A 24,525-nucleotide genomic window follows, 5' to 3' on the forward strand; every position below is an offset into this window, starting at 1 on the left:
TGGTAACATCAGTAGAGTCAGTAACCTATAGTAACATCAGTAGAGTCAGTAACCTATAGTAACATCAGTAGAGTCAGTAGCCTATGGTAACATCAGTACAGTCAGTAACCTATGGTAACGTCAGCACAGTCAGTAACCTACGGTAACATCAGTAGAGTCAGTAACCTATGGTACAGTCAGTAACCTATGGTACAGTCAGTAACCTATGGTAACATCAGTAACCTATGGTAACATCAGTAGAGTCAGTAACCTATGGTACAGTCAGTAACCTATGGTAACATCAGTAGAGTCAGTAACCTATGGTACAGTCAGTAACCAATGGTAACATCAGTAACCTATGGTACAGTCAGTAACCTATGGTAACATCAGTAACCTATGCTACAGTCAGTAACCAATGGTAACATCAGTAACCTATGGTACAGTCAGTAACCTATGGTAATGTCAGCACAGTCAGTAACCTATGGTAACAGCAGTAACCTATGGTAACATCAGTAGAGTCAGTAACCGATGGTAACATCAGTAACCTATGGTACAGTCAGTAACCTATGGTAACGTCAGCACAGTCAGTAACCTATGGTAACATCAGTAGAGTCAGTAACCTATGGTACAGTCAGTAACCTATGGTAACATCAGTAGAGTCAGTAACCTATGGTACAGTCAGTAACCTATGGTAACATCAGTAACCTATGGTAACATCAGTAGAGTCAGTAACCTATGGTACAGTCAGTAACCTATGGTAACATCAGTAACCTATGGTAACATCAGTAACGTCAGTACAGTCAGTAACCTATGGTAACGTCAGTACAGTCAGTAACCTATAGTAACATCAGTACAGTCAGTAACCTATGGTAACGTCAGTAGAGTCAGTAACCTATGGTAACATCAGTAGAGTCAGTAGCCTATGGTAACATCAGTAGAGTCAGTAGCCTATGGTAACATCAGTAGAGTCAGTAACCTATGGTAACATCAGTACAGTCAGTAACCTATGGTACAGTCAGTAGCCTATGGTAACATCAGTAGAGTCAGTAGCCTATGGTAACATCAGTAGAGTCAGTAACCTATGGTAACATCAGTAGAGTCAGTAACCTATGGTAACGTCAGTAGAGTCAGTAACCTATGGTAACGTCAGTAGAGTCAGTAACCTATGGTAACGTCAGTAGAGTCAGTAACCTATGGTAACGTCAGTAGAGTCAGTAACCTATAGTAACATCAGTAGAGTCAGTAACCTATAGTAACATCAGTAGAGTCAGTAACCTATGGTAACGTCAGTAGAGTCAGTAACCTATGGTAACGTCAGTAGAGTCAGTAACCTATAGTAACATCAGTAGAGTCAGTAACCTATAGTAACATCAGTAGAGTCAGTAACCTATAATAACATCAGTAGAGTCAGTAACCTATGGTAACGTCAGTAGAGTCAGTAACCAATAGTAACATCAGTAGAGTCAGTAACCTATAGTAACATCAGTAGAGTCAGTAACCTATAGTAACATCAGTAGAGTCAGTAACCTATAGTAACATCAGTAGAGTCAGTAGCCTATGGTAACATCAGTAGAGTCAGTAACCTATAGTAACATCAGTAGAGTCAGTAACCTATAGTAACATCAGTAGAGTCAGTAGCCTATGGTAACATCAGTACAGTCAGTAACCTATGGTAACGTCAGCACAGTCAGTAACCTACGGTAACATCAGTAGAGTCAGTAACCTATGGTACAGTCAGTAACCTATGGTACAGTCAGTAACCTATGGTAACATCAGTAACCTATGGTAACATCAGTAGAGTCAGTAACCTATGGTACAGTCAGTAACCTATGGTAACATCAGTAGAGTCAGTAACCTATGGTACAGTCAGTAACCAATGGTAACATCAGTAACCTATGGTACAGTCAGTAACCTATGGTAACATCAGTAACCTATGCTACAGTCAGTAACCAATGGTAACATCAGTAACCTATGGTACAGTCAGTAACCTATGGTAACGTCAGCACAGTCAGTAACCTATGGTAACAGCAGTAACCTATGGTAACATCAGTAGAGTCAGTAACCGATGGTAACATCAGTAACCTATGGTACAGTCAGTAACCTATGGTAACGTCAGCACAGTCAGTAACCTATGGTAACATCAGTAGAGTCAGTAACCTATGGTACAGTCAGTAACCTATGGTAACATCAGTAGAGTCAGTAACCTATGGTACAGTCAGTAACCTATGGTAACATCAGTAACCTATGGTAACATCAGTAGAGTCAGTAACCTATGGTACAGTCAGTAACCTATGGTAACATCAGTAACCTATGGTAACATCAGTAACGTCAGTACAGTCAGTAACCTATGGTAACGTCAGTACAGTCAGTAACCTATAGTAACATCAGTACAGTCAGTAACCTATGGTAACGTCAGTAGAGTCAGTAACCTATGGTAACATCAGTAGAGTCAGTAGCCTATGGTAACATCAGTAGAGTCAGTAGCCTATGGTAACATCAGTAGAGTCAGTAACCTATGGTAACATCAGTACAGTCAGTAACCTATGGTACAGTCAGTAGCCTATGGTAACATCAGTAGAGTCAGTAGCCTATGGTAACATCAGTAGAGTCAGTAACCTATGGTAACATCAGTAGAGTCAGTAACCTATGGTAACGTCAGTAGAGTCAGTAACCTATGGTAACGTCAGTAGAGTCAGTAACCTATGGTAACGTCAGTAGAGTCAGTAACCTATGGTAACGTCAGTAGAGTCAGTAACCTATAGTAACATCAGTAGAGTCAGTAACCTATAGTAACATCAGTAGAGTCAGTAACCTATGGTAACGTCAGTAGAGTCAGTAACCTATGGTAACGTCAGTAGAGTCAGTAACCTATAGTAACATCAGTAGAGTCAGTAACCTATAGTAACATCAGTAGAGTCAGTAACCTATAATAACATCAGTAGAGTCAGTAACCTATAGTAACATCAGTAGAGTCAGTAACCAATAGTAACATCAGTAGAGTCAGTAACCTATAGTAACATCAGTAGAGTCAGTAACCTATAGTAACATCAGTAGAGTCAGTAACCTATAGTAACATCAGTAGAGTCAGTAGCCTATGGTAACATCAGTAGAGTCAGTAACCTATAGTAACATCAGTAGAGTCAGTAACCTATAGTAACATCAGTAGAGTCAGTAGCCTATGGTAACATCAGTACAGTCAGTAACCTATGGTAACGTCAGCACAGTCAGTAACCTACGGTAACATCAGTAGAGTCAGTAACCTATGGTACAGTCAGTAACCTATGGTAACATCAGTAACCTATGGTAACATCAGTAGAGTCAGTAACCTATGGTACAGTCAGTAACCTATGGTAACATCAGTAGAGTCAGTAACCTATGGTACAGTCAGTAACCAATGGTAACATCAGTAACCTATGGTACAGTCAGTAACCTATGGTAACGTCAGCACAGTCAGTAACCTATGGTAACAGCAGTAACCTATGGTAACATCAGTAGAGTCAGTAACCGATGGTAACATCAGTAACCTATGGTACAGTCAGTAACCGATGGTAACATCAGTAACCTATGGTACAGTCAGTAACCTATGGTAACGTCAGCACAGTCAGTAACCTATGGTAACATCAGTAGAGTCAGTAACCTATGGTACAGTCAGTAACCTATGGTAACATCAGTAGAGTCAGTAACCTATGGTACAGTCAGTAACCTATGGTAACATCAGTAACCTATGGTAACATCAGTAACCTATGGTAACATCAGTAGAGTCAGTAACCTATGGTACAGTCAGTAACCTAAGGTACAGTCAGTAATCTATGGTACAGTCAGTAACCTATGGTACAGTCAGTAACCTATGGTACAGTCAGTAACCTATGGTACAGTCAGTAACCTATGGTACAGTCAGTAACCTATGGTAACGTCAGCACAGTCAGTAACCTATGGTAACATCAGTAGAGTCAGTAACCTATGGTACAGTCAGTAACCTATGGTAACATCAGTAGAGTCAGTAACCTATGGTACAGTCAGTAACCTATGGTAACATCAGTAACCTATGGTAACATCAGTAGAGTCAGTAACCTATGGTACAGTCAGTAACCTATGGTAACATCAGTAACCTATGGTAACATCAGTAACCTATGGTAACATCAGTAGAGTCAGTAACCTATGGTACAGTCAGTAACCTATGGTACAGTCAGTAACCTATGGTATCATCAGTAACCTATGGTAACATCAGTAACCTATGGTAACATCAGTAACCTATGGTAACATCAGTAGAGTCAGTAACCTATGGTACAGTCAGTAACCTATGGTAACATCAGTAACCTATGGTAACATCAGTAGAGTCAGTAACCTATGGTACAGTCAGTAACCTATGGTACAGTCAGTAACCTATGGTATCATCAGTAACCTATGGTAACATCAGTAACCTATGGTAACATCAGTAGAGTCAGTAACCTATGGTACAGTCAGTAACCTATGGTAACATCAGTAGAGTCAGTAACCTATGGTACAGTCAGTAACCAATGGTAACATCAGTAACCTATGGTACAGTCAGTAACCTATGGTAACGTCAGCACAGTCAGTAACCTATGGTAACAGCAGTAACCTATGGTAACATCAGTAGAGTCAGTAACCGATGGTAACATCAGTAACCTATGGTACAGTCAGTAACCGATGGTAACATCAGTAACCTATGGTACAGTCAGTAACCTATGGTAACGTCAGCACAGTCAGTAACCTATGGTAACATCAGTAGAGTCAGTAACCTATGGTACAGTCAGTAACCTATGGTAACATCAGTAGAGTCAGTAACCTATGGTACAGTCAGTAACCTATGGTAACATCAGTAACCTATGGTAACATCAGTAACCTATGGTAACATCAGTAGAGTCAGTAACCTATGGTACAGTCAGTAACCTAAGGTACAGTCAGTAATCTATGGTACAGTCAGTAACCTATGGTACAGTCAGTAACCTATGGTACAGTCAGTAACCTATGGTACAGTCAGTAACCTATGGTAACGTCAGCACAGTCAGTAACCTATGGTAACATCAGTAGAGTCAGTAACCTATGGTACAGTCAGTAACCTATGGTAACATCAGTAGAGTCAGTAACCTATGGTACAGTCAGTAACCTATGGTAACATCAGTAACCTATGGTAACATCAGTAGAGTCAGTAACCTATGGTACAGTCAGTAACCTATGGTAACATCAGTAACCTATGGTAACATCAGTAACCTATGGTAACATCAGTAGAGTCAGTAACCTATGGTACAGTCAGTAACCTATGGTACAGTCAGTAACCTATGGTATCATCAGTAACCTATGGTAACATCAGTAACCTATGGTAACATCAGTAACCTATGGTAACATCAGTAGAGTCAGTAACCTATGGTACAGTCAGTAACCTATGGTAACATCAGTAACCTATGGTAACATCAGTAGAGTCAGTAACCTATGGTACAGTCAGTAACCTATGGTACAGTCAGTAACCTATGGTATCATCAGTAACCTATGGTAACATCAGTAACCTATGGTAACATCAGTAACCTATGGTAACATCAGTAGAGTCAGTAACCTATGGTACAGTCAGTAACCTATGGTACAGTCAGTAATCTATGGTACAGTCAGTAACCTATGGTACAGTCAGTAACTAATGGTACAGTCAGTAACCTATGGTACAGTCAGTAACCTATGGTAACGTCAGCACAGTCAGTAACCGATGCTTCCAAAGGGGGACGGGCAAGTAGCCTAAACATCTACACACACTGGCAAAGACTTTCAGCTGGCAGGCAGAAACTAGAATATGTTTCTGAGTGACAGACTGAGGGCTTTACATAGGCGTTTTGTGTTGTTTTTTGGGGGTGACTAGGAAAAATGCTTGGAACATAAAAGACCGTTATTAACCGGTTCCCATGCTGTTAAAATGACAGTTATTTTCCGGAACAGTATGGATCGCTTTCGTTCCTGTTCCGTTTCTGTTCCTTGAATAATTACATTATTTTCCGGTTTTCAGTTCTGTTCTCTGAACCTGTTCAAACCCCTGTGTTGCATTATTTAGAACCCATTACCGCGTGAGTAAATCAATGTGTTTGTACATCAGCGTTTTTCAGTGTGTAGCGTTATGATGAGACAAGAGAGTTAGAGAGAGAGAGAGGTAGAGAGAGAGAGGTAGAGAGAGGTAAAGAGAGAGAGAGGTAAAGGTAGAGAGAGAGAGAGAGGTAAACAGAGAGAGGTAAAGAGAGAGAGAGGGAGAGGTAAAGAGAGAGGTAGAGAGAGAGAGGGGTAGAGAGAGAGAGAGGTAGAGAGAGAAGAGAGAGGTGTAGAGAGAGAAAGAGGACTGGATGTGCAGTTGTGCACACAAAACAATATATTGTTTTTGGTGAGCAAACATGTCTGTTTTTCTCTGCTTTGTCTCCAAGGGGGTGTCTGTTTCAGTAGTGGGGTTGTCAGAGAGGTTATTGAGTATTTACGTGTGTGTGCGTATGTGTGTGCCTGTGGGCCTCGCTGCACAGTGGTCTTCACCATGCTCTCTGACACAGATGGAGCTTCCCTCTCCCCCTACCTCTCCCCTGCCCTCCCCTATCTCTTCCCCTACCTCTCCCCCTACCCTCCCCTACCTCTCACCTGCCCTCCCCTACCTCTCCCCCTGCCCCCCCCTGCCCTTCCCTACCTCTTCCCCTACCTCTCCCCCTGCCCTCCCCTACCTCTTCCCCTACCTCTCACCTTCCCTCCCCTACCTCTTCCACTACCTCTCCCTTGCCCTGCCCTCCCCTACCTCTTTCCCTATCTCTCCCCTGCCCTCCCTACCTCTCCCCTACCTCTCCATTCTGCCCTCACCTAGATCTCCGCTCTGCCCTCCCCTACCTCTCCCCTACATCTCCACTCTGCCCTCCCCCTACCTCTCCCCTTGCCCTCCCCTACCTCTCCCCCTACCCTCCCCTACATCTCCACTATGCCCTCCCCTACATCTCCACTCTGCCCTCCCCCTACCTCTCCCCTTGCCCTCCCCTACCTCTCCCCCTACCCTCCCCTACATCTCCACTCTGCCCTCCCCTACATCTCCACTCTGCCCCCTCCCCTACCTCTCCCCTTGCCCTCCCCTACCTCTCCCCCTACCCTCCCCTACATCTCCACTCTGCCCTCCCCTACCTCCCCCTGCCCTCCACTACCTCTCCCTCTGCCCTCCCCTACATCTCCACTCTGCCCTCCCCTACCTCTCCCACTACCCTCCCCTACCTCTCACCTGCCCTCCCCTACCTCTTCCCCTACCTCTCCCCCTGCCCTCCCCTGCCCTTCCCTACCTCTTCCCCTACCTCTCCCCCTGCCCTCCCCTACATCTCCACTCTGCCCTCCCCTACCTCTCCTTCTGCCCTCCCCTACATCTCCACTCTGCCCTCCCCTACCTCTCCCCTACATCTCCCTCTGCCCTCCCCTACATCTCCACTCTGCCCTCCCCTACCTCTCCCCCTGCCCTCCCCTACCTCTCCCTCTGCCCTCCCCATACCTCTCCCCCTGCCCTCCCCTACATCTCCACTTAGCCCTCCCCTACCTCTCCCCTGCCCTCCCCTACATCTCCTCTCTGCCATCCCCTACCTCTCCCCCTGCCCTCCCCTACATCTCCTCTCTGCCCTCCCCTACCTCTCCCCCTACCCTCCCCTACATCTCCTCTCTGCCCTCCCCTACATCTCCTCTCTGCCCTCCCCTACCTCTCTCCCTGCCCTCCCTACATCTCCTCTCTGCCCTCCCCTACCTCTCCCCTGCCCTCCCCTACATCTCCTCCCTGCCCTCCCTAACTCTCCCCCTGCCCTCCCCTACATCTCCTCTCTGCCCTCCCCTACATCTCCTCTCTGCCCTCCCCTAACTCTCCCTCTGCCCTCCCCTACCTCTCCCCATGCCCTCCCCTACTTCTCCCCCTGCCCTCCCCTACATCTCCTCTCTGCCCTCCCCTACCTCTCCCCCTGCCCTGCCCTCCCCTACATCTCCACTCTGCCCTCCCCTACTTCTCCCTCTGCCCTCCCCTACCTCTCCCCCTGCCCTCTCCTACATCTGCACTCTGCCCTCCCCTACATCTCCTCTCTGCCCTCCCCTACATCTCCTCTCTGCCCTCCCCTACCTCTCCCCGTGCCCTCCCCTACCTCTCCCCTGCCCTCCCCTACCTCTCCCCTACTTCTCCCCCTGCCCTCCCCTACATCTCCTCTCTGCCCTCCCCTACCTCTCCCTCTGCCCTCCCCTACCTCTCCCCCTGCCCTCCCCTACCTCTCCCCTACTTCTCCCCCTGCCCTCCCCTACATCTCCACTCTGCCCTCCCCTACTTCTCCCCCTGCTCTCCCCTACCTCTCCCCTGCCCTCTCCTACATCTGCACTCTGCCCTCCCTTAACTCTCCCTCTGCCCTCCCCTACACATTTAGAAATATGGGTTCCAAAAGGGTTCCTCGGCTGTCCCCATAGGAGAACACTTTTTGGTTCCAGGTAGAACCCTTTTGGTTCCAGGTAGAACTCCCCTACCCCTACCCCCCACCCCGAGAGCCACATTGAACTCACTGCTACAGTTTGTCATTAATCTATGCAGTTGGCAACCGGTCCAGGGAACACATGCTGAAACACATGTATGAGTTTCCTTAAGTGCATGAGGGTGATAGTTTGTAGTGAGATTTCCTTTACGGTCCTTTACGAGGTATTTAAAACATTTTAAAAAATCTTCCCACGTAATAATAGAGTCTTGTATTGCTTGTAAGTGTGGATAATCATTATTTGGACCGTATAGATTAATTAGCCAAATCTGTTTATGGTCCAATAACATATTTAAAATATATATATATATTATTTATTTCACCTTTATTTAACCAGGTAGGCCAGTAGAGAACTAGTTCTCATTTACAGCTGCGACCTGGCCAAGCAAAGCAGTGCGACAAAAACAACAACATAGAGTTACACATGGGATAAACAAACGTACAGTCAATAACACAATAGAAAAATCTATGTACAGTGTGTGCAAATGTTGTAAGATTAGGGTGGTGTGACACCAATCAGGCCCCCAAGGACGGGAGTTGCCCAGGCATGTGCCATTACAATTATTGCTGGTTATACTTATTTCACCATAATGAGATACAAGTTTCAATTCTATTTATCATAATATATGTTTGTAAACTTACCATTAAAAAGTACCATAATGACTGAGTGTCCATATAGCTGTACCGTGATATTTCCATTGCTACTAAGTCAACCTCCAATTTTTCTCTACTATTCCACCCGCTAAAACTTTCCCTCGTTCCTAAGTTTGGTTGTTGTCCCAGTGACCGACAGAACACCCCCGTCCCCCCGCATCCCAGGGCCCCTGAGAGCCCGGGACCCATCCTTCACCCACAGAACAGAGTACCTTGGTTATGTAAACTCATAATTAGCATTATTCAGACCAACTGGGTTCAAACGGCGGTCATCAGATGCCACACGGCAGGCCTCCCCCTCTCGGCAGGCCTCCTCTCCTCACCTCTCCTTTCTCCTGTCTGTCAGTCTGTTGGCTCTTTCTGATGCCAGAGACATCCACAGTGTGAAGAAGGGAGGATGGGCAGCCTGGGGCTTTAGCACTGTCTATCTGGGGTCAGGGGTGGCAGGCTGGGGCTGGCACTGTCTGGGGCAGGTCTCTCCAACCCTGTTCCTGGAGAGCTACCGTCCTAGAGGTTTTCGCTCCAACCCTAATATAGCGCACCTGATTCTAATAACTAGCTGGTTGATAAGCTGAATCAGGTCAGTTACAACTGGGGTTGTAGTTAAAACCAACAGGAGGGCAGCTCCCCAGGAACAGGGTTAGAGAGGCCTGGTCTGGGATAAGAGGGGTGGCAGAGTGGCATGCTGACTGACTCCTCAGGAGGGATAGTGGGTAGTTGGAGCTCATTGGCTCTGCTTGGCCGGGCAGCAATGGTGGCGCCGTGCCCGCTGTGGCCTACTTTCACACTGCTATGATGTCACAGGACCAATATGTGCCAGGGGGCACAATCTCTTCTTCTCCTCTCGTCCTCTATTTTTCTTGTTTTATTTTCCTCTGAACTGGCAGAGCTGCTCTGTCAGAGCGTATTCTTGTTAGTTAGTGTGTGCGTGCGTGTGCGTGCGTGTGTGCGTGTGTGTGGGTGCCCGTGCGTGTGTGTGTGGGTGCCCGTGCGCTCGTGTTCGTGCGCCCCTGTGTGTTTGTGTTTATATCCGTGCACGTGTGTATTGACATGTGTACGTGCGCTCGTACTTCTGTAAACCCACAGGTCTTTTTATAGTCATCTTGACTAGGCCTTGTGGCTCTGTAGTGTCTAAATCAGGGGTGTCAAACATACGGCACGCGAGGGGGACCAATCCGGCCTGTGACTGGTTTGAGTAAAGGAAATAAACGTATATGAACTCAATATACTTCAAAATGACTAAAACCAAATCAAAACCGTGTAGATATGATGGACATTCATTCATACAGTTTCTGGACTGTCCAGCTTGTTAATAATCACTGTGCAAGTGTAACGGATGTGAAACGGCTAGCTAGATAGCGGTGGTGCAGCGCTAAATAGCGTTTCAATCGGTGACGTCACTTGCTCTGAGACCTTGAAGTAGTGGTTCCCCTTGCTCTGCAAAGGCCGCGGCTTTTGTGGAGCGATGGGTAAAGATGCTTCGTGGGTGACTGTTGTTGATGTGTGCAGAGGGTCCCTGGTTCGCGCCCGGGTATGGGCGAGGGGACGGTCTAAAGTTATACTGTTACAGTGTCAATGGACTGACATTCATACACTTCCCGATAATAATCACTAGACAGTCAGAGAGCGTAGCAAATGCAAGAAACAATCGATAGAGGTCCATTTTTTAAAACATTTTGACAGCAAGGAAATGTTAGCAATTTTCAGTGTGGCCCTCTGGTCCTCGATGAAGACCGAATGCAGCCCCCAGGGCAAAATGAGATCCACACCCCTGCTCTAGATGGTTCAGTTGAACCAAATCAACGGGCTCAGCCCAACTCCATTAAACCAACACAACTAACATCTCTGTGGAGGACAGGAGCCGCTCTATGTCATCACACCTCATGGAGAGAGGAGAGGAGGAGAGGAGAGGAGAGGAGAGGAGGAGAGCAGAGGAGGGGAAAATATACGGTAATGTCTCCTCACCTCTCCTCAGAACTCTTCACTTCCAACAGAGCTACAGCTGTCCCTAATCTGATATTCAAGAGTCTACAGTACACAGAAAATGCATCCTACTCTCTGGCATGTAATGCATAAAGGATGTAGACATGTATAGTACCTCTGACATGCAGTATGTAGACATATATAGTACCTCTGGCATGCAGTATATAGACATATATAGTACCTCTGACATGCAGTATGTAGACATATATAGTACCTCTGACATGCAGTATGTAGACCTATATAGTACCTCTGACATGCAGTATGTAGACATATATAGTACCTCTGACATGCAGTATGTAGACATATATAGTACCTCTGACATGCAGTATGTAGACATATATAGTACCTCTGACATGCAGTATGTAGACATATATAGTACCTCTGACATGCAGTATGTAGACATATATAGTACCTCTGACATGCAGTATGTAGACATATATAGTACCTCTGACACGCAGTATGTAGACATATATAGTACCTCTGACATGCAGTATATAGACATATATAGTACCTCTGACATGCAGTATGTAGATATATATAGTACCTCTGACATGCAGTATGTAGACATATATAGTACCTCTGACATGCAGTATGTATACATGTATGTGTACTATCTTTGACATATTTGCCAAAGGGCACGTCAACTAAGACCCTATCGGTTTGTCTCCAGCATACTCCCTCTCTTTACTTCTGAGAAGGAGAGAGAGAGAGAGGCTGTATATTGTATATGGTCCCTGTGGTGGCCTCAGAGCTAAGAGAGTGGTCAGTGTGGTGAATGTCAGAAGGAGAGAGTGGATTTGTGGGAGTGTGTGTGGGCAGCGGGATGTAGTAGAAGTGGCCCCTGGCCTTATGGAGTGTCTCCGTGGGTTTAGCAGACCAGATTACAGAGGGGGGTGACGGGGAACAGGCAGGGTTAAGGCTGGTGGATGGGGAGTTGGGATATACAGGGTCACCAGCCATGGACTGGTCAATAGTAGATTGTTTCCCCTTTTAGAATGGTTCTTTTCTCCCTCCCTCATTTCCTTTCTCTCCTCCTCTCTCTCCCCCTCCCGCTCTCTCTTTCTGAAAGCGAAGTGTGTGGATGGTGGATGATCGATGTGTCTCATTCCAGTGACGTGGTGGGCTGGCAGCTCGCATAAAACATGGATGGGGGTTGAGGGGTGTAAGGGTGTAGGTGGCAGGCTGTCCCAGAGGTGCCAGCTGTTTACCACTCTGTGGAGAGAGGGGGGGGCAGGCCTGTTGCCTTGGTAACGGCTGTTGGAATTGCTTCCTCTCTGCATTCCTGGCGACAGCAACGGTGGGTTTCTGAATACTGGAACACATCTGGCACACATTTTCTATCCTTGTATCTCCTTTTTCCCTTTCTCCTCTCCCTCCATCCATCATAGAGGTGCCGTGTGCATGGCTGAGTCTCAGGACAGCATGGCCAATAGAGGGTTAGAATGAAATGACCGTTCAGAATGACCGTTTATCACGCATGTACAGAACCAGCTTAGAGGAATCCTCCTGCTTTCTAATGCTCATATATTGTAATTCTCTGCTGTGTGCTGGTCCAAAGAGCAGTAACCTCTTTCCCGTGTGTGTGTGTGTGTGTGTGTGTGTGTGTGTGTGTGTGTGTGTGTGTGTGTGTGTGTGTGTGTGTGTGTGTGTGCGCGCGTGCGCGTGTCAGTGTTTCTGTTCCAAAAATGTGGCGCAGAACACTTGACCAGCGGCTATTTAAGATATTGGACATTTGAGAAATGTACCAGACTGATATGCATTGGGTGTATAACTCGATTAGTGCGTCCAAATTCTGATGAGCACTTTGGACATTTAAGAATAACTTTTTACATGAACTTTTCCTCAGCCAACAAGATGAGTAAGAGCAACAAAATCACTAGCTATTTATTTCATTTTTTAAACCTTTATTTAACTAGGCAAGTCAGTTAAGAACACATTCTTATTTTCAATGGCGTCCTAGGAATAGTGGGGTTAACTGCCTGTTCAGGGGCAGGACGACAGATTTTTACCTTGTCAGCTCGGGGATTCGATTTTGCAACCTTTCGGTTACTAGTCCAACGCTCCAACCACTCGGCGGCCACATATGTCAATCTACTATCCCCCATTGCAGAAAAGTTGACCTATTCTATTGGTCAGCTCGTCGAGAAAGAAATGGCCTATTCCAAACAGACTCTCAGACAGTTGTGGGACGATAGATCCCAAATCCATACAAGCAGTAGGCCTAGGCTACATAACAAACGTTAAAAAGCAATGAGTCTGATGCAACAGATCAGAACGGTTAGGTTAAAACGTTGATCAACTCCGTATTATTTCTTCACATTATAAGCGCAGCAATGCGGACGAGGCAGTAGGCTACACGCAAATGTTTGTTCCATAATGCAATTAGCGGGGAAACGGGTTTCATGTGACAGAGAAGAAAAAATCAGATTGAAATTGAACAAGTAGGGGAGATCTAATATGAAACAACTAGCATGGGTTGCTAACATGACCAAGATTGTGCCTTTGGCTACTGGACAATGAAAGACAGTTTATATAAAATAATTGCCTCCACAGATATGGTCCGATTTCGGCTAGGCTACTTTGAAGCAAGGTAAGACATGCCTCATAATATTGTAACGACCCTGGGTTTATAAGCGCGGAAATCGCATCTGCCGCATGAGCGTGCTTTTGCGGCGCGCTGGACTTTGGCCTAGGAGGTCGAGGGTTCGAGACCTGCTCCCTGCCTGTTTCATTACAATATGTAGGTTTCAGGTTTCAAAACAATGAAGTATGTGTTTTCAAAATGCATACGGCCTCCAGCTCATTGCGAAGTGGTGTGTAAACGCGCTAAAGAAGCCTGCCTTCCGGTGCCTATGCATTTGATGTTTGATATGTTGTAGCTGCTGTATGCGGACAGATTCTCCGCTAAGGCTCTCTATCTGTATGCTGTACGTGTGTGATAAATAAGATGCTTAACAGATATACTGTACACACGCAGCAATTTAATTAACCTATAGACCGATTAGCATGACCAGTTAAATGTATTTAAATCGACTGGTATTTCCGTAAGTAAAAGCCATTATTTCTCTGTGGGATTTTTTTCTTCTTCTGGACAATTGGCCAGCGGCAATTTGATTAATTTATCTGCCGAAAGCCAGCTATTACCGGCTAACGGAAACCCTGGTGTGTGTGCGTGCGTGCGGTTACTCTGAGCCGACATATCAGTCTTTCTCTGACTGTGCTGATGATCTGTCCCAATGTGCTCTCTTTTCATATCTCCATCTCTCTTGCATTCTCTCTCTCCTTCGTTCTGTTCTGACAGCTCTGTCTGCTCAGCCACTTCTCTTTTACTCTCCCCCTCACTCCCCCCTGCTATTTCTTTCCCGCTCACTCTCCCCTGCTATTTCTTTCTCCCTCACTCCCCCTGCTATTTCTTTCCCCCTCACTCTCCCCTGCTATTTCTTTCTCCCTCACTCTCCCCTGCTATTTCTTTTCCCCTCACTCCCCCTGCTATTTCTTTCCCCTCACTCTCCCCTGCTATTTCTTCTCCCTCACTCTCCCCTGCTATTTCTTTCCCCCTCACTCCCCCTGCTATTTCTTTTCCCCTCACTCCCCCTGCTATTTCTTTCCCCCTCACTCTCCCCTGCTATTTCTTTCTCCCTCACTCTCCCCTGCTATTTCTTTCCCCCTCACTCCCCCTGCTATTTCTTTCCCCCTCACTCTCCCTGCTATTTCTTTCTCCCTCACTCTCCCCTGCTATTTCTTTCTCCCTCACTCTCCCCTGCTATTTCTTTTCCCCTCACTCCCCCTGCTATTTCTTTTCCCCTCACTCCCCCTGCTATTTCTTTCCCCTCACTCTCCCCTGCTATTTCTTTCTCCCTCACTCTCCCCTGCTATTTCTTTCCCCCTCACTCCCCCTGCTATTTCTTTCCCCCTCACTCTCCCCTGCTATTTCTTTCTCCCTCACTCTCCCCTGCTATTTCTTTCCCCCTCACTCCCCCTGCTATTTCTTTCCCCCTCACTCTCCCCTGCTATTTCTTTCTCCCTCACTCTCCCCTGCTATTTCTTTCCCCCTCACTCCCCCTGCGATTTCTTTCCCCCTCACTCTCCCCTGCTATTTCTTTTCCCCTCACTCCCCCCTGCTATTTCTTTCCCCTCACTCCCCCTGCTATTTCTTTCCCCCTCACTCCCCCTGCTATTTCTTTCCCCCTCACTCACCCCTGCTATTTCTTTCCCCTCACTCTCCCCTGCTATTTCTTTCCCCCTCACTCCCCCTGCCATTTCTTTCCCCCTCACTCTCCCCTGACATTTCTTGCTCTCTCTTATTCTCTCTCTCTCTCTTTCTATTTCTCTCTCTACCAACCAACCAGCCCAAATGCAGCCCTCACCAACTCCGTGAACTGTATTGTTGGGGGATTTGAAGGACCACAGTCAGTCAGTAGGAAATATAATTGTGCTCTTGGGTAAAAAAATATATTTTTGGGGACATTTGGTCAGATTTGTTGCAGATGGGGAGGTTCAAGTCCCCAGTGAGACACCATGGGAGAGAATGAGGGATGTATTGTGAGAGGAAATAGTAGAATGATGACTTACTGGGAAAGATGTGTTGATCTGTGGCTGTCTGAAGGGTGGAAAAGATGAGTGATGAAATAAGTAAATACACAAATTTGCAGCGTAAATGTTTGAGGTCCTCCAATCAGGGGTGAGGGTGGAGATTGGATTGTTGAGATCCTCCAATCAGGGGTGAGTGTGGGGATGGGACTATTGAATGTTTTGCTTTTCATTATTTATGTTTTGTGGTTTGGCTTCATGCTGTGAGCGGTGTGTGTGCTGGTCCTGGTAGTTATGGGTAGTTTCATGCTGTGAGGGGTGTGTGTGTTGGTCCTGGTAGTTATGGGTAGTTTCATGCTGTGAGGGGTGTGTGTGTTGGTCCTGGTAGTTATGGGTAGTTTCATGCTGTGAGGGGTGTGTGTGTTGGTCCTGGTAGTTATGGGTAGTTTCATGCTGTGAGGGGTGTGTGTATTGGTCCTGGTAGTTATGGGTAGTTTCATGTTGTGAGGGGTGTGTGTGTTGGTCCTGGTAGTTATGGGTAGTTTCGTGCTGTGAGGGGTGTGTGTGCTGGTCCTGGTAGTTATGGGTAGTTTCATGCTGTGAGGGGTGTGTGTGCTGGTCCTGGTAGTTATGGGTAGTTTCGTGCTGTGAGGGGTGTGTGTGTTGGTCCTGGTAGTTATGGGTAGTTTCGTGCTGTGAGGGGTGTGTGTGTTGGTCCTGGTAGTTATGGGTAGTTTCGTGCTGTGAGGGTGTGTGTTGGTCCTGGTAGTTATGGGTAGTTTCGTGCTGTGAGGGGTGTGTGTGGTGGTCCTGGTAGTTATGGGTAGTTTCGTGCTGTGAGGGGTGTGTGTGGTGGTCCTGGTAGTTATGGGTAGTTTCATGCTGTGAGGGGTGTGTGTGCTGGTCCTGGTAGTTATGGGTAGTTTCATGCTGTGAGCGGTGTGTGTGTTGGTCCTGGTAGTTATGGGTAGTTTCATGCTGTGAGGGGTGTGTGTGGTGGTCCTGGTAGTTATGGGTAGTTTCATGCTGTGAGGGGTGTGTGTGCTGGTCCTGGTAGTTATGGGTAGTTTCATGTTGTGAGGGGTGTGTGTGTTGGTCCTGGTAGTTATGGGTAGTTTCATGCTGTGAGGGGTGTGTGTGTTGGTCCTGGTAGTTATGGGTAGTTTCATGCTGTGAGCGGTGTGTGTGTTGGTCCTGGTAGTTATGGGTAGTTTCATGCTGTGAGCGGTGTGTGTGTTGGTCCTGGTAGTTATGGGTAGTTTCATGTTGTGAGGGGTGTGTGTGCTGGTCCTGGTAGTTATGGGTAGTTTCATGCTGTGAGGGGTGTGTGTGATGGTCCTGGTAGTTATGGGTAGTTTCATGCTGTGAGGGGTGTGTGTGGTGGTCCTGGTAGTTATGGGTAGTTTCATGTTGTGAGGGGTGTGTGTGTTGGTCCTGGTAGTTATGGGTAGTTTCATGATGTGAGGGGTGTGTGTATTGGTCCTGGTAGTTATGGGTAGTTTCATGCTGTGAAACTCGGGCAGGTGGGGGCGAGCGCACCCTCTGACCAGAGCACCCACTGTGGGAGCGCACCCTCTGACCAGAGCACCCACTGTGGGAACGCACCCTCTGACCAGAGCACCCACTGTGGGAGCGCACCCTCTGACCAGAGCACCCACTGTGGGAGCGCACCCTCTGACCAGAGCACCCACTGTGGGAGCGCACCCTCTGACCAGAGCACCCACTGTGGGAGCGCACCCTCTGACCAGAGCACCCACTGTGGGAGCGCACCCTCTGACCAGAGCACCCACTGTGGGAGCGCACCCTCTGACCAGAGCACCCACTGTGGGAGCGCACCCTCTGACCAGAGAAGCTACAGTGGGAGCGCACCCTCTGACCAGAGCACCCACTGTGGGAGCGCACCCTCTGACCAGAGCACCCACTGTGGGAGCGCACCCTCTGACCAGAGAAGCTACAGTGGGAGCGCACCCTCTGACCAGAGAAGCTACAGTGGGAGCGCACCCTCTGACCAGAGCACCCACTGTGGGAGCGCACCCTCTGACCAGAGCACCCACTGTGGGAGCGCACCCTCTGACCAGAGCACCCACTGTGGGAGCGCACCCTCTGACCAGAGCACCCACTGTGGGAGCGCACCCTCTGACCAGAGCACCCACTGTGGGAGCGCACCCTCTGACCAGAGCACCCACTGTGGGAGCGCACCCTCTGACCAGAGAAGCTACAGTGGGAGCGCACCCTCTGACCAGAGCACCCACTGTGGGAGCGCACCCTCTGACCAGAGCACCCACTGTGGGAGCGCACCCTCTGACCAGAGAAGCTACAGTGGGAGCGCACCCTCTGACCAGAGAAGCTACAGTGGGAGTGGCTATTTGTATTGTCTGTATTGTATTGTTGTTTTAAAGAAAAAAATAGAATATGCATATACAGTACCAGTCAAATGTTTGGACACACATACTCATTACAGGGTTTTTCTTTATTTGTACTATTTTCTCATTGTAGAATAATAGTGAAGACATTAAAACTATGAAATAACAAATATGGAATCATGTGGTAACCAAAAAAGTAGCCACCCTTTGCCTTAAACACTCTTGGCATTCTCTCAACCAGCTTCATGAGGTTGTCACCTGGAATGAATTTCAATTAACAGGTGTGCCTTGTTAATTTGTGGAATTTCTTTCGTTCTTAATTCGTCCATATTATGGCAAGAACAGCTGAAATAAGCAAAGAGAAATGACAGCCCATCATTACTTTAAGACGTGAAGGTCAGTCAATCAGAAAATGCAAATAGTCTGGGTAGCCATTTGATTAGCTGTTGTGGGAACTCCTTCAACACTGTTGGAAAAACATTCCAAGTGAAGCTGGTTGAGAGAATGCCAAGAGTGTGCAAAGCTGTCATCAAGGCAAAGGGTGGCTAAAGTGTTTAACACTTTTTTGGTTACTACATGATTCCATATGTGTTATTTCATAGTTTTCTACAATGTAGAAAATAGTAAAAATAAAGAGAAACCCTTGAATGAGTAGGTGTTTCCAAGTGTTTGACTGATACTGTATATAAACATTTAAAAATGAAAACAAAAAAACCCCATCAATTTACTTACATCCTGTAGCCAGCAAACATTGGAAACAAAATGAAGGTGTCCCCAACAGCATGGATGTAAACCTTCACATTTAAAGGTGTGAAGGAAATAAGATAATGCTTTATTTTGAAGGGTTCCCTGCGTAAAGAGCTCATTAAACATTCACAACCCATACAAAATACATTCATAGTCATGTAAGTGTGAATGACAGTTTTGCGTTGCTGCCTGTGTGTGTCTGGGCTGTAACCTGCCCCTCCTCTCTAATTACCTGCCCACTTGCCGGGTTCCTCTTATGGAGCTTAGACTACATTACTATTCACTTAGAAGAACGATACAATTCATTTATCATATAACGCTACCCGTCGTTGCTTATTGTAATGTGCCACCGGCTTCGTCTTACAGGGTTGTTGTGGGGGGAAACAGGAGAAAAACAACACTGAAGGGATATTAGATCAAATACCGTACAGTACATTATCTTTCTTTGTCTTTGTCATCCTTCAAAACATGTCCACTGGGTGGAGTGAGCATACACACACAGACAAACACTCTCACTCACACACACACACAGTCCCTCGGCTGTCCTCTCTTCTGAACGGGAGGACAGGCCTCATTGTGCTGTCTGTCCTGCTGTGTTGAGTGACTGCAGCGTGTGCTGTGCTGGCTAACAGCTGCTCTGCTCTGAGCCCCCTCTCCACCCCTCCCTACTCATCTCTCCACCCCTGCACCCCCTGTCATTCTCACCTTCACTGTACAGACCCACACTGGACAACAAATCAATGTTCTCTCTCTGTCTCTCTGTCTAAATATCTCTATTTATGCATGTTTTGTGTGTCGGCCTTTGTTTCTCTCTTTGTATCTTTTAGTATCGTCTCTGACACCGCCTTGGCTGGTGATACTATTCCGTTATTAGGGCCTCCCTCCCCCTGGCCGGACAGCTGTATCCACATTTGAACTTTTTATGGCCTAGAAATGGATCTGCCTCAGTCAGCGAAAGTATAGAGTTTTGTGGGGAGAAAACTATTTTGATAGATGACACCGACACACATGATACGGTTGGAGCTGTGAGTGTACCGTAATACCAGAGAATGACTTACTAGAACAATAACCATGTATTTATTTGTGTCTTCTCCTCTTCTTTCTCCCCATTCTCCTCCAACCCTACTTCTCTCCTGGTGTTTGTGTGTGTGTGTGTGTGTATTAGTGGTCAGACTGTGCTGTGCTGTGTGGCCGGTGGTGTTACTGATGTGTACAGCCCCCTGTGCTGTGTGACTCATTACAGCCTGCCACCTGTTTGTCCTGGAGCACCCCCCCTCCACATCCACACGTCCTGCCCATCTGAGCTCCCGTGTGTGTGTGTGTGTGTGTGTGTGTGGGGGGGGTTAATGTAACAGGAGTGAGTGTGGAGACCCCTTCACACAGTACAGCCGCTATTGACGCCCCGACTTACGTGTCAATGGCTCCCTTTGTGTGCTGGGGGCCTCACTACAGAGCTAGGGGACAGGTGGGTAGCTATAGGGTCCCAGCCCCTGCCTCCTAACCCCGCCCAGCCTCTAAACCATCCCAGGGTGATAAAGCCATATACCAGGACTGTGTTTGGGGAAGACAGCCTCTTAAAAGCACCAAAATGGGGTGTTACTCTGCCCCTCCCTCCCAGTGGGCCCCCAGTCTCACACCGGCCATCAATCTGAACAGAGAGACAGAATGAGACAGGGCTGAATAGAGAGAGGTTGGCCTTGTCTGTCAGAGAGCGTTGATCTGCTATGTTTGATTCTTGGAAATAGAAGATACTGTAGTTGGAAAGATAGTGTTGGAAGGATAATGCATGCATCCATGTTGGTAGTGACTTTCATGTTGTTTACTTACTCTGGCTGTAAAGCCATGTTGGTAGTGACTTTCATGTTGTTTACTTACTCTGGCTGTAAAGCCATGTTGGTAGTGACTTTCATGTTGTTTACTTACTCTGGCTGTAAAGCCATGTTGGTAGTGACTTTCATGTTGTTTACTTACTCTGGCTGTAAAGCCATGTTGGTAGTGACTTTCATGTTGTTTACTTACTCTGGCTGTAAAGCTAACAGCTTCTCTGCATTCACCCCGTGTCTCAACATTCTCTCTGTGTGTGTCCGCCTGTTGTGTGGCGATATGCTCTACAGTATGTGGACTGGGGGTGAGTTGCAGGTGTGAGTGGAGCTGGAGCTGTCCTTTGGGCCTGAGGTGAAAAGACAGACATACAGACCTCCCAGCTGGCAGACGGAGCACTGAAAGGCAGAGTTAAAGATGCCGTGTGGTGGTAGCCTCAGAAAAGGTAGAGGGAGAGGCATGTGGCAGAAGAGCTAGCTATCCTCAGCCCGTGGGCCGCACTGAAGGGACATGGCGCAGATGTGTGCTTTTCACCACCTGGAGCAGGGCTGTCGTTACAGACTGTGTGTGTGTGTGTGTGTGTGTGTGTGTGTGTGTGTGTGTGTGTGTGTGTGTGTGTGTGTGTGAATACTGACCTGGCTATATGGAGCCAGTAGCCTAGTAAAGTGAGGTTTCCACATGCCTTCACTTAGATGTTCTAGTGGGGGTTTTGATTCCCAAAGCCAGTAATTAGAATGCATTAGTAAAGCAGGTCTAGCTAAAGTGCCACATTTAGTGGTGGAACCATACCATGTTGGAACTCCCATGGTGGAACTCCCATGGTGGAACTCCCATGGTACTTTACAGAGATTGGAGGGAGCATCGATCACAGCTATTCTGTATTTAACCTTTATTTAACTAGACAAGTCAGTTAAGAACATTTTATTTTTACAGTGACGGCCTACCGGGGGAATCCGACCTTGTCAGCTCGGGGATTCAATCCAACAACCTTTCGGTTAATGGCCCAACTCTCTAACCACTAGGCTACCTGACTCCCCTATTGACCTACCTGGGCCGCGGCTCCAATGAATACCATTGCCAAACACACCAAGACATGGCCAGGCATGGAAATAGAGCAATCTAAGTCAAGTGGTCATGTTTGGCGAGGGAGGTCAGCTGAGTTTGACCCCTTGTGGGAGTGTGTTCATGATTTACAGTTGAGTGAGTCATGTTTTGATAAACCGTTGTCTGTTGCAAACATAAGCGATACAAAGGCAGTCTAGAGATCTCACGTTCTTCTTAGCAGCTGAGTTACATGCAGCTATTTAGGCAAACATATGAAACACAAGCAAGATGCGAACAGGCAGTCAAAATAGAGATGGAATGTTCTTTTTTCATCGTCATTTGAAACATTGGCCAGTTATTTTCCCAGAAACCCTCGCTACGATATGGCGGCATAACTATGAATGTTATTATCCCAAATAGTAGGCAGTTTAACGTAGTAGTTGACAAATTACGTAAAGAAGTAGAGCTCCGGGCTCCTGGGCGATGCACAACGAACTCGGCCCTTGTCACACTGGTTAAGGGCTTGTAAGTAAGCATTTCACTGTAAGGTTTCACTGTAATACCTGTTGTATTCGGCGCATGTGACAAATAACACTCGATTTGATGATTCGGTTACTGGTTAAGATACACGCTTGGCTACCTAGAACGTTCGGCTGCCCAGAGGTGGAACAGCTAGGTAGAGAAGCGAAATAGCAGTTCCTAGGGCCTGTGTGTGGTTAAAATGCAGATCGTTGTGTTTTGCCCCAATGCAAAACTCAAGTAGGAGATATTTGCGTGTCTAATCAGTGATTTCATGTTCTTTTTCCCCCATCATGATTGCAAGCATTGGCTAAGCGGGAAGCAGAGGCTGCAATATCCGTTACAACAGACAGGGAAGGTTGTATATCCTTCACAATACGTGTTTGTTCAAATCGCCGGCAGGCTTTTTATTTCAGCTGTTCAGAAGTCTGAGGCAGAGACACAGGCTATAAGCCGTCACCATAGTTCAGGAGAGGGTGAGTAAAGAGAGGAAGCTGAGTGTGAGCAGCAGCACCACGCGTGTAAAATAACACAGGAGGTTGGTGACGCCTTCATTGGGGAGGACAGCCACGTGGTAATGGCTGGAGGGTGAGTGAGTGGAACGGCGGCAACAACATTAAATCCATTCGCTCCGTTCCCGACATTTTGAGCCTTCCTCCCCTCAGTAGCCTCCACTGACATGCGCAGAACCTGATCCCTATTTGCCTATTGGCCTTGTTTTTATGGGTCAACAGTATGCAGTGAATGCAAAACAGGAGTATTGCCGTTTCCACTGTAGATGATGTACAGGCCTCATTGTCTGATTCACAGCGGGTTTCCATGTCACGTCTGACTCGTGATGTAACTCAAGATAGTAACTGTATGGTAACTCTGCTGTGTGGTAACTCTGCTGTGTGTCCCTCTGCGCTTCTTTCAGGTGACCCAGGTGCCTATAGAGTCATGTGATCAGTACGGGACGTGTGGAGAGTGCCTGAGCTCCGGTGACCCCCACTGTGGCTGGTGTGTCCTACACAACATGTGAGTATTCACCACACAACCACAAACACAAGCATCACCCGTTCACCTCTCAACCCTCGTCTCCCTTTCTACTGTTTAGTCCGTCTACTTGGCTGCTCATTGGCTGACCATAAAGCCTACTGTTACCCTCAGTAACCTCTTCTCCCAGTGACACAAATTATAACACGCATTCGAGTCAGAGGTGCATCGGCCATCAGTTACAAAGCAATTGGTGGGATGGTTTATGACAGCCTGTGAACCATGAATGAAAGGCTACATAGACTAGTCTACTGTATTCGTGGACGTGTATGTGGCACTTTTGAGTAACTACTGTCTTTCAGCTGTAGAGCCGGTTCAGAGCCAGGTGTCGGCCTGTGTCGTCTGGTGTTGAGTGACAGTTGGCCCGCTCTGCTGTGATGTGACTGAGGTCACTGAACTCTGCTTCACCAACCTATAGAGTCAGCGCTGCCCTCTGAACCATAGAGGCCATCAGTGACACCTGCTGGTGGCTGGCTCTTAGTACAAATCCCTTTACCACCCAAGGGAGAGTGAGAGAGAGAGAGGAAGAACGAGAGACAGAGTGAGAAAGTGTTTGAGAGAGAGAGGAAGAACGAGAGACAGAGTGAGAAATTGTTTGAGAGAGAGAGGAAGAACGAGAGACAGAGTGAGAAAGTGTTTGAGAGAGAGAGAGAGAGAGGAAGAACGAGAGACAAAGTGAGGGTGAGAAAGAGAGAGAGGAAGAACGAGAGACAAAGAGAGAGTGAGAGAAAGAACAAGCAACCCTGGTCGATTGACTGTATGTCCAGATACACGTGTCTGTGATGAAAGTGAATAGATGGAACTGAAGGGGTTGTAGTTAGATGGATTCTCTCTCTCTGCGTTCTATGCTGTATTTGATGAATAGCCCTGGCTAAACACAACCCACACTCTGAAGAAGAAGAAGCTATAGCTGAATATATGTGTAGCTGCAATCATCATTATTTTAATGGTGACCCCTGCAAAGTGCACTTAAAGTCATTTACATCACTCCAAAACTGGGACAGGACAAATCATTTCCTGGAGACAAGGTAATTGAGCATTTGCACTCCTCCATGCAGGGATGCAGGCAGGGTGTTCTGGGGCGACAGTAACACCCTCTATTATTTTGGGTTAGCATGCCTTCACTGAGATCATTTAGCAGGCCATTAACATTTGCCTCATGGACTCAGTGGGCTCTGATTGTAATCACACTCATTCCTCTGTAGACCGGGTGCTGCTGATAATCCTGCTCACGCTGCGTTGTGGAACTGTTTATCCTTGCTGAGATGATGCTGGGAGGGAGAGCAGCATTGTAACTGAGAGGGCAGCTGGGCAGGACTCAGGAGCAGCTGTTTTTGTGGTGT

The 24,525-nt window shown here is 47.1% G+C and overlaps 1 protein-coding gene across 1 annotated transcript in view; it reads left to right on the forward strand.

The window, feature by feature from the left end:
* LOC115102444 (plexin-A2-like) overlaps positions 1 to 24,525 on the forward strand; it is a 313,165-nt gene that overhangs the window by 160,447 nt on the left and 128,193 nt on the right. Inside the window, exon 5 of the mRNA XM_029622400.2 lies at positions 23,064 to 23,164. Coding sequence (XP_029478260.1) covers positions 23,064 to 23,164 — 101 coding nt within the window. The remainder of the gene's footprint in view (positions 1 to 23,063; positions 23,165 to 24,525) is intronic.

Source organism: Oncorhynchus nerka, linkage group LG20 (assembly GCF_034236695.1).
Source record: "Oncorhynchus nerka isolate Pitt River linkage group LG20, Oner_Uvic_2.0, whole genome shotgun sequence".
In the NCBI taxonomy this organism is placed as follows: Eukaryota; Metazoa; Chordata; class Actinopteri; order Salmoniformes; family Salmonidae; genus Oncorhynchus; species Oncorhynchus nerka.